This window comes from Aspergillus viridinutans, assembly GCF_018404265.1.
Source record: "Aspergillus viridinutans IFM 47045 DNA, scaffold_5, whole genome shotgun sequence".
Lineage (NCBI taxonomy): Eukaryota > Fungi > Ascomycota > Eurotiomycetes > Eurotiales > Aspergillaceae > Aspergillus > Aspergillus viridinutans.
This window is the reverse complement of record NW_025091221.1, coordinates 1466857-1483314: the sequence shown is the minus strand read 5'-3', so window position 1 is coordinate 1483314 and position 16458 is coordinate 1466857. Positions and strand designations below refer to the sequence as shown.

The 16458-nt window shown below is 49.4% G+C and overlaps 7 protein-coding genes across 7 annotated transcripts; 3 read left to right on the top strand and 4 right to left on the bottom strand.

Moving 5' to 3' along the window:
• Positions 1–694: 694 nt before the first annotated feature.
• Positions 695–1964, top strand: Aspvir_007429 (uncharacterized protein; the record flags this gene model as incomplete). Its single annotated transcript, XM_043270611.1, has 3 exons — positions 695–891; positions 954–1129; positions 1195–1964. 3 exons carry the CDS (start codon positions 695–697, stop codon positions 1962–1964), a joined length of 1143 nt encoding a protein of 380 aa, XP_043126546.1.
• A 266-nt stretch (positions 1965–2230) lies between these two features.
• Aspvir_007428 (thiamine-binding protein) lies at positions 2231–2828 on the bottom strand (the record flags this gene model as incomplete). The annotated part of the gene is made up of 4 exons (XM_043270610.1): positions 2231–2300; positions 2369–2471; positions 2546–2651; positions 2760–2828. The coding sequence occupies 4 exons, from the start codon at positions 2826–2828 to the stop codon at positions 2231–2233; spliced, it is 348 nt and encodes a 115-aa protein (XP_043126545.1).
• Positions 2829–4815: 1987 nt separating this feature from the next.
• Aspvir_007427 (inositol-pentakisphosphate 2-kinase) lies at positions 4816–5886 on the top strand (the record flags this gene model as incomplete). The annotated part of the gene is made up of 2 exons (XM_043270609.1): positions 4816–5649; positions 5701–5886. 2 exons carry the CDS (start codon positions 4816–4818, stop codon positions 5884–5886), a joined length of 1020 nt encoding a protein of 339 aa, XP_043126544.1.
• A 981-nt stretch (positions 5887–6867) lies between these two features.
• On the top strand, positions 6868–7775 carry Aspvir_007426 (nitroreductase family protein; the record flags this gene model as incomplete). The annotated part of the gene is made up of 3 exons (XM_043270608.1): positions 6868–7329; positions 7392–7506; positions 7570–7775. The coding sequence occupies 3 exons, from the start codon at positions 6868–6870 to the stop codon at positions 7773–7775; spliced, it is 783 nt and encodes a 260-aa protein (XP_043126543.1).
• A 1045-nt stretch (positions 7776–8820) lies between these two features.
• On the bottom strand, positions 8821–9694 carry Aspvir_007425 (chitin deacetylase; the record flags this gene model as incomplete). The annotated part of the gene is made up of 3 exons (XM_043270607.1): positions 8821–8882; positions 8939–9303; positions 9357–9694. The coding sequence occupies 3 exons, from the start codon at positions 9692–9694 to the stop codon at positions 8821–8823; spliced, it is 765 nt and encodes a 254-aa protein (XP_043126542.1).
• A 633-nt stretch (positions 9695–10327) lies between these two features.
• On the bottom strand, positions 10328–11791 carry Aspvir_007424 (CCDC47 family protein; the record flags this gene model as incomplete). Its single annotated transcript, XM_043270606.1, has 3 exons — positions 10328–10703; positions 10755–11631; positions 11725–11791. The coding sequence occupies 3 exons, from the start codon at positions 11789–11791 to the stop codon at positions 10328–10330; spliced, it is 1320 nt and encodes a 439-aa protein (XP_043126541.1).
• A 771-nt stretch (positions 11792–12562) lies between these two features.
• Aspvir_007423 (MDM34 family protein) lies at positions 12563–14334 on the bottom strand (the record flags this gene model as incomplete). Its single annotated transcript, XM_043270605.1, has 2 exons — positions 12563–13946; positions 14000–14334. The coding sequence occupies 2 exons, from the start codon at positions 14332–14334 to the stop codon at positions 12563–12565; spliced, it is 1719 nt and encodes a 572-aa protein (XP_043126540.1).
• Between the last annotated feature and the right edge of the window lie 2124 nt (positions 14335–16458).

Genomic DNA, 16458 nt, shown 5'->3' with positions numbered 1-16458 from the left:
TGCTGGAGCTTCGCCCACAGTCCATCTAGCAGTCAGGAGTACTACTATGTTTGAGGGTCCAGATCACTGCGTAGACAACACGTGACTGGAGCCTAGGCAACGTCGATAAAGATGCAAAACAATCTGAGCCACAGAGATGGCGTGTGTATCCTTCCTCGGCGAGTTAGCCCCTTCATTTTGGGGTATTCCGTTCTAAGAATAGTCCCAAAGGCAACGCGGCCCAGGCTGACTGAATCATTTCTGACTTTCTTTGTGGGACAGGGGCCCACCACCCCAGTCAGCACTGTCAGATCACCTCCAATCCTCTCTGACGTTCAATACTAAGTGGATCTCACAACGCAATCACTGTGATGTCGAGCTGTCCAGCAAAAGCCCGTTGGTGGATAGCGAGTTTGAGTTGATACTTTTTCTAGACAGTGTGGATATACCATCAAGTGCCTGGCGCAGATTACATTCGATAGTCAATAATAAACAGTTATTTCAGATCTTGGTTTTCACCACCATTCTTCATTACATCAATCCCCTTTCCCATTTCAACCTGAAACAAGTTTCCTCTGCATTTTTGTGCTGCAGAGAATATCTACATTCCGGGAATCTGCATACCGAAGATCTATTTCTACCCCAGTACTTGCAGAGTCGCATCTAGATAGCAGTGTCGTGTTGTTCATCACAAGTTACAGGAAAGGCAACCATTATGCTAGGACTATTAGGACTCGGTGTCCTAGCACTTCTCCCTTTGACATCCGCAACGACGCTGCTCCCTCGAGACACAACATGCAATAACTCTCCTAGTCTCTGCTCAAAATCCTATGGGGAAATCACCCATCTGGGGGCGCACGATAGTCCGTTTGTACGAGATGCATCGACCAGCTATTCGACCGCAGCGAACCAGTAAGTTGAATTCGCGACATATTGTACGGCAGCAGCCAAGCGTTTGCTAATACTTACTATAGATACTACAACACCACTTTACAGCTAGACGCTGGCGTTCGCATGGTAACGGCGCAAGTCCATTTGCAAAACTCGGAGTGGCACCTGTGCCATTCGAGCTGTGAGCTGTTGGACGCGGGGAAATTGAGCACATGGTTAAAAGAGATCAAGCGCTGGCTAGACTCGAACCCGAATGATGGTGTGTCCCTGTCTTTGAATCGGCTATGCATGGCTAGCTGAAGGTTGACATTTCTTCCGCTCCAGTCGTCACAGTTTTGCTAGTCAACTCTGATAACGCCTCTGCCTCCGATCTGAATTCCGAATTCGAAACTGCAGGAATAGTCGACTACGCATATAAACCCTCCTCCTCCTCATCCGCACCAAGCTCGTGGCCTACCTTGCAGACTTTGATCAATAATGGGACTCGGCTGATGGTCTTTGTGGCGTCCTTGGACTCCAACACAGATGCCTCTTACCTTATGCTTGAGTGGACGTTTCTTTGGGAGACGTCTTATGATGTCACTTCGCCATCGAACTTCTCCTGCAATCCCGACCGACCGGCCAGCGTGAAGAATGATCTCTCCGCTGCGCTCTCGTCCAACCGCCTGCCTCTCATGAACCATTTCCTGTATGCCACAACCATCCTGGATATTGAGTATCCCAACTCCACTTACGTGTCAACCACAAATGCACCCTCCGGCGGAGCGGGGAATCTAGGAGACACAGCGGCGAAGTGCAAGAGCGCTTACGGCCGTCAGCCGGCCTTTATCTTGGTGGATTTCTTTGACAAGGGCCCAGCTATCGATACCGTGGATAAGCTGAATAACGTCACCTCGCCTGTTGGGCGTACCAATCTGACAACGAGCTCGAGCACGACCACGCAAACGAGCTCTGCCTCAACCTATTCGAACGTCTTCAAGGGGTTGGTTGAGCTAGTACAGCAGGCGAAGTCGGGCTCGAATCCCAGTATGGGCGACTGGGTTTGGGTTGGGGGAGACTGGGGAAGTCTTCTCGGCGGCGGCATAACATTGTAGCCACGGTGTCGTATTATGCCGCTCATCCATTACTTCAATCTTGCGATATTCTTGAATCAGGTGTATTTCTGCGTCGCACAGTGCATGGTCGGCGTTTGGGAGTTCGGAATGATGCAGCTCAGATATCTGGGCCTTGTTGTGTTATATCTATAGGCGATTTTCAATGTGGATAGTATCCCTAGACCAATATAGAATTAACTGCATATTTTAGAACCCGCAACGCCAGATGATCGTACACACTTCTCTTTACCAGCACTCAATGGCGTTCACTGATCCTGTGCCAACAATTGCCGCACCTTATTCACTTTATCCTCAAACGATTGCTCCTTATCAGTCCTGGAACGGGAAATCGAGTCAACTAGCGCCAAAACCAAATCAGGGAGTAGGAAGAGCAGAGTACAAACCTCGACCCAACCCGGATATCAGTCTGGATCCGAACGATACCCTGTTGGTGCAATAGCATATGCGCCTGACCAATGACCTGGTGGACCTTGTCCCAGGGACCCTCTATTTCAAGAACCGGTATCAGTGACCGCACCGGTCGACCAGCTTCAGGATGACTGCAGGATTCCAGAACGTACCCAATGTTGTACCAGCCGAGTGCATCACGTATTTGAGTCCGGACTTTTCGATTAGGCGCTGGACGTCTGCGATTTGGGAGGATACGGAAGGAGAGGAGGTCCCGATCTGTGATTTGAGAGTATAAGGTCAGTATCTGTATGTATGCGCTGGCCATTTTGAGATCCCGGGTGGATTGATGGGTTCTGGAGTGGTTTGGGTGGATGGATGACGCACCGGAATCAAGCAGAAGTCTGCCGTGCAGTGAGGGGGAGTCGGGATGGATGCAATGTCTGCAGATGCCATGATTTCGGTAGATTGGACGGGGAACGTTGGCGAAGTCTATTCGTCGGTGATAATTCAATTTTTCCCAATTGTGACTTGAAGCGATGGGACTTGACTGGGGTAGGATCTTGAGGTCGAGATGTTCGACCGGATACTCTTTCAAGAACGCGGGGTACAAGCACAGCAGCGGCGGGGCACTATCCGTATAGTATCGCGATTGTTCAAAACTTCAATCTGCTACTTTTTTTGCAGTCAAGCTTGCAACATCTGTGCTCGAGCTTACGCAGTTAGTCCCTCCCAATGACGACATCTGTTTCCAATCTTGCTACTATACATGATGCTGCAGCTACTGCTGTCTTGAGCCCTTCTGCAACGCCACTACTCATATACACCGCAGATGATATCGCTTGATTCCTGCCTGCTATTGACAGACTGCCATGTAGGTGTACACTATCTCAAACTGTATATCTTAACTTTCCAGTGTATATTATCGATCCAGCCAAGATGCGACAGGCTCTGCTGCACCGAAGGACTCGACGGATGGACCCATCGCCTGAGTACTCTAGGTTGATACGTTGGTCATCAGTTACCGGTAGCCTTACTATCTTTACTTTCTTTTCCGAAAGACCCCAGTAATGCCTCATGCTGGTGGTTTTGCCAATTCGACAGACCGTGAGGCGGGTATTCTGCTTCATTCCTTTCGGGGGAGTCAAGGTGGATGATAAGGTTATGCGAGATGAAAAGGATGCCTTGGCAAATCCCTTCAATTTGCGTCATCTTTCGAAGATGATTTGATTGAAAGCATAGGAGTAACTCCGTAGAGAGGCACCTTATCCTATGATTATCTCTATTTGTTGTTCGTCCTGACCTTTCCGCCTCTATTTGCTCGCTAGTGAGGCCCATTCCACGGTACACAGGGGGACCCGAGCAGACCACTTTGAAACTGGATCATGAACCCCTTGTCGGTCTGGTTTCCTTTTCAGTTTCTCATATTACTTGCATGATCCAACTGCCAGTCACTGGTACGCCATCGCATCAACTGACCACGCATCATTCTTCCTTCAGGGTGTTGGAGGTCGTCTGAGCGCATTAATAGGCCTCTGATGCGGTGCTGACCGCCTATTTGGTAGAGCCGTGCGCCGTTGTCGATTGTTCAGTGACAACGCTGTCGGCGTGCCCGACGCCCGAGGATTGAGCGTCTGAGCTGCTGGGCGACTTATTATATTGTTTGAACCGTGTTGTGCTCTTTGGTGGCCCTTTTCTCGTTTCAGACTTAGAAAAACTTGCAATTCTCCCCAGCAATACTCCGCTGTCGCATGCACTCAGGCTACTGACTTATTGAGACGATCTTCAAATCGTTTCGCACTACTCTGGCCGCCACCAACCTGATTGGGTGCAACCTGCCTAAGACTCCCAGGGTCAAGTGCCACAGACACCACGAAGTTGGCACTCTGTCTGCATCGGCTATCAACCAGGCACAGACTCCTTGATCTAATCCCATTCGGTCTAAACGGTATCGGGGTTGGGGTTCTTTTCCGGTGGATATCTACCAGTGACACTGTTGACTACACACTTCCACGGTGTTAGGGTAGAATAGCAGATTCAGGCTGCTATAGATACCTCTAAGAGCCTGTTTACTTCGCCCTACTCTACTGCGTCTCCGGGATCATAGTGTTCAATCAGGCTCAGCGAAAGAAGTAAATTGAGACAGATACCAAAAAACTTTTGACTATTTTCGATTCCTGTTCGCCAATGCTACAGCTTTGATGTCCTATCGTCAATTTGAAGTCTGCACTACACTACTCGTTTCGGGCTCACGTGCTTGACTTGTTTGAGTATATTAACCGTTATCTAACAGTGTGCAAAGAGGAAAATCAACTCAGTATACTCGAACAACATCTTGGAGGTTTCCTCCATAACTATTGGTCTTCCAGAAACCAATTTTCGTTAGGAGACAATGGTTCATATACGGAGAGAGAGTACCATACATCGACTGGCCACTTGACGAATGACAAAACCCACTTTTCTGGAGCTCCCCCCTGGAGCTCAACTCATATATCTCGCTGAGGGTGGAGCCAATATCATTTATCGTATTGCTTCAGCTCCCTCGCCCTGCCACATCGGCCCCACGGACACTCATAGCACTTCTGGGCCTCATTTCATTGTTCCTCCAGAATTCAAGGGGACATTGCTTCGACTTCGAAAGGAAACAAAGACAGGAATCTCATACCAGGAGATTGCGCGTAATTTCGACAGAATTATCCGCCCATTGTTCAGTCCTGACGAACTGGTGGACCAGAAGCTTGTGTACCTTCCGAGTGGACTTGTGCAACGTTGCAATGAGCAATTACGCGCGGCGGAGCGCAATGGCGAACGTCCCAAGAAGCGTCAAGGGGTGTATCTTTCGGTCACAGAGCCTTGTGGGCTTCTTGTTACCGATATGACGACTTTTTGTGCCCCTGGTACCGTGCTTGCGGAATTGAAGCCCAAATGGCTCCTGCAGTCACCATCAGCACCAGTTAATGCTCGGAGATGTCGCACGTGTGCGTTGCGGGACATGAAGAATCACCAGAGTCGGAGAGCAGGTGGTTCGGAAGAGCTCTCGTTTTGTCCGTTGGACCTGGTGTCCGACAAGTTCGAGAATGTCCTTCGTGCAGCCAAGTATGTCAAGGGCTGTGAAGACCAAGCCAGGTTGGCAAGGATCCTCTATCGCAACCCTACATTGCAGAAACTCTTGACGCATCAGAAGGCTATGCGTGATGTGGGGCTGCATGGGCCATCGGCGCAGTCTCGTGAGCAGTCTCTTGCGATGACCTTGCGAGACTGCACGATGTTTATCAAGGTAGGCCATTCGACTCCCTCTATGTCTGAGACGATTGACTAACGATATTAGATTCCGCCTGATGAGATGGGACCAGTGGAAATCCGCCTTGGCGACTTGGACCTCAAAACTGGGGCTGGTGGTAAGGCACAGCACTGGCTCAATTTGGAAAGCCAGTTGATCGCAGAAGGCTGGTATCTGGGCAACAATAGTGGCTTGTCCCCTAGTGAGTGCCTGCTGCAGCGTTCTTGGCCGTAATGGCATGCCTAGAGGTCTTGCAGTCTCCTGACTACGCTCGCTTCTTCATTTAACAGCCAGCATCGAAGTTTTACCATGAGATCATGCTCTAGCAGCATAGTCAACTTTTTAAACGTCTAGATTTGAAGACCTCGGACCTATTTAGCTCTTTATTTTCGGTTATCAATACCGTCATCTAATCCTGGCGACACCTTTCGGACATTATTATGGGCGGCTTTTGTTTCGCATATAATGTATATTAGAACACCTTTAAGATACCGAGACTGTTACTTATGACACCTCATGTAGCTATTTTCATGTGCTTTGATAGTTTTGCATGAATGCTCAGTTGCCTCCTGACCAATGCCCTGACTAGTCCGTATTCAGTTAGGCTCGAGTTCGGGCATATGATGTCATTCATCCCTGTCTACAGTCTTCCGTGCGAGAATGGTCCAGACCGTTATATCCGGAAGGGTCCAGACTGTTAAACAGCTTTGGATACAGTAGAAGTCATTATTTCAATAATGAGGGATTATCTCCAGTGTCAAAGTACAGATTCGATCTCATTCGGACTCATCACAGTCGTCGAACTCAAGGACATCCCCACGTCGCGGAATCTACCTAGGCAGTCAGAGCTTGGCATCCAGTACTCCGTACGCAGATCAAAGATCAGATACAGATCCAAATCCAACAGATGCCTGCTGTCGTTGCAGAGATCATTGAAATAGGGATTATGTCTGTAAACCGCTATATCTGTATATTATCAAATTCCATCGATCTGATTAGCTACGTTGAACTATCAAATGAAAAATTAATAGTCCATTATTCCGTAATTCCGTGCTTACTTAGGCTGACTAGGGATTATATCAACATTATCCCACGTGGTGTTGATACTTTGTAGTATACCCTCCCCTCGATAGATATATAACTGCCCTTCGACTACGCGGAATTATTCTCCGCCACTTTATCCACAAGCTCAAGTACAAATACAGATACAAGAACATGGCATCCCCGCGACTCCTCTCTCGTTCCCCTCTATCTTCATTCCTTCGTGTCCCCATCCAGACCACCAGCAGAGCAACCCTTATCCCATCCACACTATCAAGAGCACATAGATCCTTCACTTCTTCGCAGACCATGGCGGCCCCATCCAAGATGTCCAACACAGACACGCTCATCGAGCTGGCCAAAGCCCGCCGCACAATCTACAAACTCGGGGAAAACAGCCCCGTCCCCGACTCCAAGATTGAAGAGCTCGTCCACGCAGCCATCCAGCACATCCCCAGCTCCTTCAACACCCAGTCCACGCGGCTCGTGGTACTCCTGCACGCCGAGCACGAGCGCCTCTGGGAAATCGTCATCGACACCTTCATGCAGCTCGTCCAGAGCGGCGCCGTGCCCGAGTCGACATGGAAGAACCAGACCCTCCCTAAGCTGCAGGGCATGAAGAATGGTGTCGGGACGGTATGTCTCTCCATCAGAAACTTTTAAAAACGGATCCATAAAACTAACCCACCCCGCCATAGATCCTCTTCTACGAAGACCCAGCACACATCAAGCCCTTCTCCGAGAAATTCGCAACCTACAAGGAGCACTTCCAGCCCTGGGCGGAGCACTCGAACGCCATGCATCAGTACTTCCGTACGTTTTTTCTCCCCGTACCAACTGCACTTGCGCTCGCGCATACTAATATCCACGAAACAGTCTGGACAGCCCTCGAGTCTCTCGGTTTCGGCGCAAACCTCCAACACTATAATCCCCTCATCGGCGCCCCCGTCGCAAAACAATGGGACGTCCCCTCGGAGTGGCGCCTCATCGCGCAGCTCGTCTTCGGTAGCCCGGAGGGCGAACCAGGCGAGAAGACCCAGAAGCCCATCGAAGAGCGGGTTAAGATCTTCGGCGAACTATAACTGACCCCATCCTTGTACCACTACACCAGACATGATGTGAGTAGAATAGATTTAGATTAGAGATTATACATACAACAATACATATACACACAGCATGAAGTCATCACTCGTCACTGGCCACACTTGACGTCAAACGTCAAGGAGGCAATACGATTCATCCCCGCTGATACCCCTGTCCCGCCCACCTGGACGAAGGAAAGTTGTGGTCATCATACCCCTGGCCCGCATATCGACTCTGAGGAAAATCATAAGTATCGTCCAGATCTTGCTTGGCGGCTAGGACCCATCCCGCATCTGATAATCGTTGACGGAGTGCCTTGAGACTCAGTATCCGCTTGAGTTTGGTGCGGAGGTCGCCCATGGTGGGTTGTATATAATTAGTGGGAGGCGGCGGCGGAGGCCGTACAAGTATAGGATATTGGATCTTCGAGGTGCTATGCTCGATATTCAGTGGAGCAGGTAGAGGACGTTTCGAGTGGATAGCTTGTAATCCCCGTGGAGCTTTTATCTTTCACTTCAGAAATTCAAATCGAGCCCCAGGTAAAATGTTTGGGTATAGAAGAATGGTTCTCTACTTCGCCGCTGGTAATGTGACGGGCGACGGCCCAGAAAAAGAGGTGACGTGAACGTGAAATCAGGAGGACTTGGACAACCATTTTGACCAGCTTCGAGCATTCTTTATATTTATATCTCTCTAAACGGCTCGGACCGCGAGTTCAATAAACAAAATAAAATTACGCATTGCAAAATTTCTTCTGAGTGGCGAGAAAATGGTATCAAAGCGGGAAAATGCGAGGGTTTTCCGAGTTTGAGCCGAAGATTGTTGTAGGCATACACATTGAACCTAACTACCTACCCCGTACAATAAGAGATAACTTAGTAAAGTTACCTTTCGCGACAAATGGTCAAATGAAGCAGTCCAACACAGCAGAACGATTAGTGGCGGGCGAAAGCTCCAAATCAATCATTGATCCCTGAAGAGGGTATAAAACAATGAACGGCAATCAAAGGCGACAAGCACAATCTAACTACAAGGACTCGTGACTCAACGAGATGTTCGGTACCAAAATGCCTCCGGATCCCCCAAGCATTCTCCAACTGTGACCGCTGTCGCACGGATTAGCATATGGTAAGTGTAAATCACACTGTCAATAGACACATACTCTGCAATCCTCTCGCGCGGATCTCCTCAAGCATTGCCCTTGTCAATGTATGTACGGTTTGCTCATGCACATCGTGGGACAGGATGATGCTTCCACCGGCGTTCAACTCGTTCCGGAACTTTTCAAAACTGCGGGAGATCAAATCGGGATGGTCATTCTCATAGTCCTTCGTGTCTATACTCGCGCTGATGACATGGTACCCCAGGTCACCCATGGCCGACAGCACCAGCCCATTGAAAGCGAGGAAAGGCGGCCTCATGTACGTCGGATAGAATCCTAGGACTTGCATAAAGGCATCTTCCAATTGGGTCATCTGCGCGACAATGGCGGGATAGTCCAACGAGGTGAGATAATGATGGCCCCAGCTAAGCACAACTGTGAGCTCCTGCAATGGATGATTGAACCGGTGGATACGTACGTATGCGAGCCGATCTGATGACCTTCGTCGAAAATACGCCTCACGACAGCCGCGTCACCATGAAAGCTCCCTTTGTTTTGGCCATTGAGGAAAAAGGTCGATCGCGCACCGTACGCACTAAGGAGTTCCAGGAGATCGGGAGTGTAGACGAACGGTCCGTCGTCGAATGTCAAAGCGACTGTACCAGGAATGACGCATCTGTCCAAGATGGCTCCGAAGGGCACAGGGGAGTTGCGCTTTCCGATGGTCTCATTCAGAGGAGATGCCCAGCTTTCACGAACAAGGTTTGAGGCAGAGAGGAAAAGAATGAATATAGCCCAGCGGCGAGAGGAAACCATGATGACGACCGGCAGCTAAGTGAACGAGTAAGAATGAATAACGAGTGTGAAATATTGATAGTGCTTCAGTAAGTGGTATAGGTAAGGGTCTGGAGGTCTGGATAGGAAGAATGAGAAGAAGAAAAGAATCGGCATTGGACGGAGTAGACTTGGCGCAGAATATTTATAGCCTTCTGCGTGAGATGGAAAAGGGAAGACGAGGAAGGTGTAGCTCAGGATAAGGAAGGCATATCTGCTGCATCGTTGTGATGCTAGTACTTGCAAGCAGTTTGAGTGGAAAGAATATGGGAAGGAGGCGACGAGGACTTCTAAGGATGTAGAGACGAAAGCTCATTCAAAGATTTTGTGGGAGGATGTCGAAGCATGCACTTTACGGACTATTAACACCTTGTCGAACTGGAAGATTATGATGACATTAAAAGGGCCAAGTGCATGATTTTCGTAAATGCTTTTCGAAAGTATATCTCTGTGAAGTCAGAATCCCACCAAGAAAGCTTTCAAGTTCATCTTCCGAATCCCAGCTACATCGCGCACCCACACATGACAAATATGATTATGAATACATTGATATAAAGGTAAGGAGCACCGAGGAAAGACCGACGATTTCCAATATCGGAACGAATCAAAAAGCGATCATGCTCTCTTGGTGTGCTTCTTCATAGAACGTCTCTGGCCCTTTTGCGATTCACGCTCAAGGAACTTGCGCTGCTCTTCGGCAGTCATGCCACGAAGGAGTCGCTCTCGCTCCTCCTTCTTGATCTTCTCAGCTGCCAGCCTGCGCTCCTCTGCCTTTTCTTCCTCGTCAGCGCGGCGAAGCTTCTTGATCTCTTCTTCACGGACGTGCTTGATCTTGCGCATCACCTCCGGACGGAAATGAGCAGACGCAACAAGCTTGTCAGTAAAGCGAAGGAACTGGTTGAACAGTGGCATGGTGGCGGAGTAACCAGAAGCAGACGAGGGGAGAGAGATGGAATAATGGATGCGCTTCCGGGGTGTAGTCTCCTCGATCCTGGGAGTAGTATTAGTCTCGACGTTCCATTTTAACCAAGGAATGACTCACTTCAAGGGCTTGTCGATGGGCTGGTCAGTGACAATGAAATATCTGAAAGAGTCACCGGCCTTCTCGATAGCCTGAATCAATTCAGGTGTGAGGAGAGTATCGGTGATTTCGGCACTTTCTGTCATAACGGTAACCCAGGATGGTAGCTTGGCATTGTCCTTGGTAAACGTCATCGACGCATCGTAGCGATCCTGGCGGAACTTGCGCATGTGGTTCTTGTGCACAACAGCCCAGATGAAGCCATCGTAGGCCGAGTTGTTCACCTTCAGGGAGGAAGTATCGTTGGCGGGTACGGGAACAAAATCCTTTTCCCTGCCATCAAAGGTGTAGGCGACTGCCTCGAATGTCTCGGTAGGAGCCTGCCAGCTGTCGAAGAAAAAGCTGAGAGCATAATCGGACCAGTAAATGATGGGGTTGTGCCGCTTGGGCAACTTGATAGACATGTCAACGAAGGCGACGTTCTGTCTGCCGGTGGCATAGGAGTTGAACTCCTGCGCAGACTTCTCCTTCAAGATGGACTCCGGGGAGATCAATTCCGCAGGAGCAGAATCGGCCTCGCCGGTGGATTTGTGGACGCCATCGAATCCCACGACCGCGAACTCGCTCTGGAGAGCAGGCGCATGAGCCTGAGCCCATTCCCTGGCTCTCCGTCTGTTCTTGCGCGTGCCCCAGAGATGAAATACCACAATCAGAAGGATCAATGGCATGACCATTGCTTCCTGCATGAAGTCCTTGGGAGAGGTCCGCTCCCAAACTCGGTACCATTTTGTGTAGGGAACGGCGGTGGCACCCTGGGTGTCGAGGGCAGGGACCGACGACGACCCCGCTACTATGGACGCAGGGGACGGCTCGGGGGCCTTCACAAAGTCGGCAAAATCTGGAAAAGCGACAAGAACAGGTTAGGAGAGCAATGACAACAGGAAGAATGGAGCAAATAGTGCCTTCCCAGAACCAATGGGGCAGCACTCACCATCCTCAACTTTGGCCGGATCTGACGGCTGAGAGTCGCCAAACATATTCTTGAGCATGCCAGCCATTGTGGAAGAAAGACCTGATCAACGGAGCCTTATCGCAACGTGGCAGAGGAGAGAGAGGCGAGGAAGCGAAGTGGGAGGGAAAGGGTCGGGGTCGATTTGACGTTCGCGATCGGAGCTGCGCTAAGGTGGTTTAGTCTGTGGAGCCGAACTCTGGGCAGCTCCGTTTGACATAACCCCGAGATAAGAGTGATACCACGGGGAGTGACTGGTGAGGGCACGAGCTTTGTCCAGACATACAAAGATTTGATATCTAGGGTGAAGATGGGGTGTGCTCACGAAGTTTACGATTTCAGTAGCAAATTAAGGAATTGTTGCCAGTAATATTGAGGCATGAGAACACAATTTCAATTCCACCATCCCATCCTATGCCGAATACCAACGGCTAGTCGCTACCACGTTAGATATAAAAAGAACAAAGAGAGATACGAAGGAGAGAAAGCGAGTGGGTGGGCGAGACAGCAGAGACAGATATACAGTTCGGACAAAAGAGTGAGTGAAGGAGTGGTATCCTGCGCAAAATACAAGAAACACCGCACAGAAGACAAAAAAGAACGCCGAAGCCTTTTAGAAATACAGTTCATCATACAGAAAGTCTAGGACCCGCTTCAGAAGAGACACCAAGATGAATAAAATAGTCGGAAATAACCAGCAATTAAAGGCATTGTCGTATCGGTCATTAAGTTTCCAGACTCGCTGGATTTTGAGGCACAGGGCGCCATGGAAGGAAGAAGAGAAGAACAAGAGACTCATGGGAGTCTAGAATAATTTGGATCAATGGCCATAGGCCGGTGGAGGAGACTCTTCTTGGCTGTGGCGGTCCCAAAAGGGGCCGCAGGCGTTGCTTGCCATGAATTTCTCGTCTCTCATGCGACGAGCAATCTCTCCGGCGAGTCTTTCAACCAAGGCCTGGTCGACAACCCCGCCGGTAGGACTGTCATTGATAAACGGAAGGATCGTGGAGGGTAGTTGTCGCGATGACCCTGCGGACGAACCAGCGGCCTGTTTTCCGTTTTCAAGAACAGAGGCACCAGGGGCGCGCACAGTGGCACGAGGTGTGGCGCTCAGATCCTCGTCCTGGGTGGCCTGTCCGACTGGGTTGGACAATGGTTTAGACTCTGCCGTATCGCGGATCATCTCTGATGCAATCTCACGGCGGAGCACGGGCCGAGAAATACTCATGCGGTGTCGTTCGGGGATTGTAGGAAGGTGTAGATCACTGTCCGGTGACAAGGGCGGCGTCACCGGATCATCGGTCTGTTCATCTAGGACGGGCAGAGGAGCTGAGCAGACGGAGGGAGCGCTGGTCGACTCGGTAAATGCGCTCTCATCGCTCACGCTTGGTGCGTCATCAGTAGTCTTCGGGCGACGCAGATCCACAACACGCTTCTTTCGCTTTCGAGCATGAGCCTTCGAATGACGGCTAGCCCCTAGACTCAAGCCATATCCGCTAAATGTGTGGGAAGGTGTCGAAGACCGACTCTGGCTCGAAACAATGCTGGCCGAATCTGGGAAGAACGACATACTGCCAACGTGGGACTGCGCTCTGGAAAGGACGGGACTGAAGGGTGACGTCACGCTTCCAGAGGCATCGGTCTGATCTGAAGGCGAGGTCCATGCGCGGTAAACCACCTCTCGAATGGAAGGGGTGAAGAGTGATAATGTTCGTTGAGAATCCGTAAGGGCAGCCAAGCGCAAAAGGTTTTTCTGAGAAAACAGTGAATGAGTTTCGACAGAGGAATCCAAGGAAAGCGATTCGATTTCAGACTCGTTCAAAGCGTTTCCTAGAGCGTCGACGGGATCTTGTGGTGGGCTGGCCAGAGGATCTTGACCAGGTCCTTCGCCATTTGCGCTTTCCGTTTGAGTCTGCAATTCCTCTCCAGCTCGGTACTCCGGAACCCACAATCGGAGCGACAATCGATGTATGATAGCGGGCAACTCATCCATAAAGAGGATACGTAGCTGCGCTTCAATTTCCTTTTGCAAGAAATCGCGCACAAACGGGATAGAGTCAAAAGTCGATGAAACCTTGAGTGATTCGAGCGGATCGTTTCGAAAAACCACGGTGATTCCTTTTTGTTTCGAGAAGACCAAGATGACAAAGCCGGATAATTTAAAATCGGAAAGAGTAATTTGAAGAGGTATTGTCAGAGGGGTACTGGAGAAAGTGTCAGCTCATGCAGAGGCGACAGTAAAACCTACGCCACTTACGCTGCAGCCAGAGGTAGGGGCGTTGCAAAGGAGGGTCGTGTGAGGAGATATGTATTCAGCGGATTCGCTTGGACTCGGGTTTTGAGAGTCAGAAATGTGTCCCCCGAATATGACATCTTGAAGATGCCTCGAAACCGATCCTCCGCCAGGTCTCCAATCTCCAATATCTCCAGCTCCGGGGGAACGGAACCAAGGTTGAGCTCCGTTACGATAATATCGTCGACGATGATGGGCGGTTTCGGCGACTTATTGAGCGCAGCTGTTAATAAATCTTGCGCACGAGTGTAGAAACTCGCGTCCGCCATAAGCGGCGACCAGTTGAAGTTGAACGCCATAGCAAAGCATTGAGTGAAGATGGAAGGGTTAGCTGACGGAACCCAAGGCGCGCTAAGAAAAAATTTACGTCCGTCCTTGGACGACGGGTAAGGCGTAAAGGGGGAATAAGAGAAACTGAGGAATAGGATGGAATGGGAAAAGAAGAGATAAATAGAAGATGGGATGTGAGGATGAGTTGATGGGATGAAAGAGCCTTGAGGCTATGGGTTGATGCGAAAGGAAGAAGAGATGAGTGAAAAAGATGGTCCAAGCGAGGATTCCCGAGGTCGCAGTGGCTCCCGGCGGTACAGTGGGTAAAGTACCAAGTTGACTCGCGTGATCCACGCGACACCTGATGATGAGGTTCGACTTAATCAATGATCTTGAGGTCGTGGCTTAGGTTTTACAATTAGCCCAGGTCAATGATAACTGAAAAGCTATAGAACTACAAACAACGACTGATGGAGTTGATGTTGTTTTTGGCAACATACCCAGTTGTATTATCCGTATTCGTCTTACAATCTTCAAGGGGGCGGGAAGGAAAAATAGCGAAAATAGGAGAAAAACAAAAAAAATACGTCACTCTCAGTCAGCTTCTACAAGCCTCCTCATGCAAGTTGCCTCCATTATTACCTACATAGTTAGTAGTGATAATGATATGCACAATTATGGAGTCTATTAGGCATACTATATTAATTGGAGATCTCCCAGCAAGTAATATTGCCAGAATAACATCAAGATGACTCCATTTATCCCCATCAAACCCACCATCTTCTGTTCCGGCCTACCCCGAGTTTTCCGTCGATATTCAAGATTTTGTATTTTCCATCCTTCTGGCTGGAGACTACAGGTACACTAGCAGTTATGCACTGTCTCCGTTCGACCGTCTTCAATGACAACAATACTCTCCCCGCACCTGCATCTCCTTGTTTCAATTAATCGAAGGTAGTTAACCATATTGTCAGCACTCGGCAAAGATCTGTCTCAATAATCTTCAATGACTAGCCTCATTTCAGACGGGTTCTGGAACGTCTGGCGGGCAGCCAACGGGCCATAACCAGTTGCAATAGTGCAGATCTTAAGGCCACCGCTCCCCCCTGCATCGATGTCAGTCAACAAGGCCGTCCCAAGTTATCCCGTCATTAAACCTTCACCACGATGGTGGTTTTGGAAGGTTTTGTATGGTGACAGGAGTGACAGAAAATATCAATGCAACTACGCCGTCCGACAGTTATGCTTCGGCTAAGAGCCTAAGATCATCGGACGTCAGATTCCTTTCTCGCTGCTCTCGGGTCTCATTTTCCCAAAAAGTGGTCTGCAGGGAAACTACTTGAGGAGCCAGCCGTACTGCCAATTTTTCTCCGCGACCTCGCCGAATGAACTTGGCGGTGTCTGTTTGACAATGATAATCGAATGCTGGTGATGACTGCACTGATCAATGACCATAGCGTAAAGCTGCCCATGGGTATGCTTCATCACGGCTATGTCCATGTTCAAGGACCGTCTCATGTGCTTTTCTTACACGACCTGACAGTCCACACATCCACTAAGGCGTGGCCTCATACCATCCATGGTCCTGCATAGTTCTGCATTGTGAATATGAGGTCCAAAACTCATTTATTTGGCATGCATATGTCCTTGCTCAAGTGAATCTGATCTCGCGGATCGCGGACTTGCAATGAATGAGGCTCTCTTGTTCTGTCCAATTACTGAACTAGACTCGACCGCCGGGCATATCACCTTAGGGATACACGTATCATGTATCTACCCAGATGGTTAAGGGTAGTAGTCTACATGACCCTAGTGAATTAATCCAACTTATCTCAACATTTTCACTCAGAGTATGATATATCTTCCGTCCTTATGGAGTAGATCTGCGATATTGAGAAAAGGCCTTCGAGGTAACGGCGGGAATGTGTCTACTCGCAGCTATCATCTGACTTGGCAGGGCACAAGAGCACGGGATCACTGGATCAAGTCTACAAGCCTTTATTTTAAATAGAAATGTCTGTCAAACAAGTTCCTATCACAAAGGAGTTGGGCATGAAGTTATGAACCAACAATGAGAGAAAGATTGGTATATACATCAAATCACGTGATCTTACTGAATGCCAGGTTCACCCGGGCAACTCCACACTAGTCCA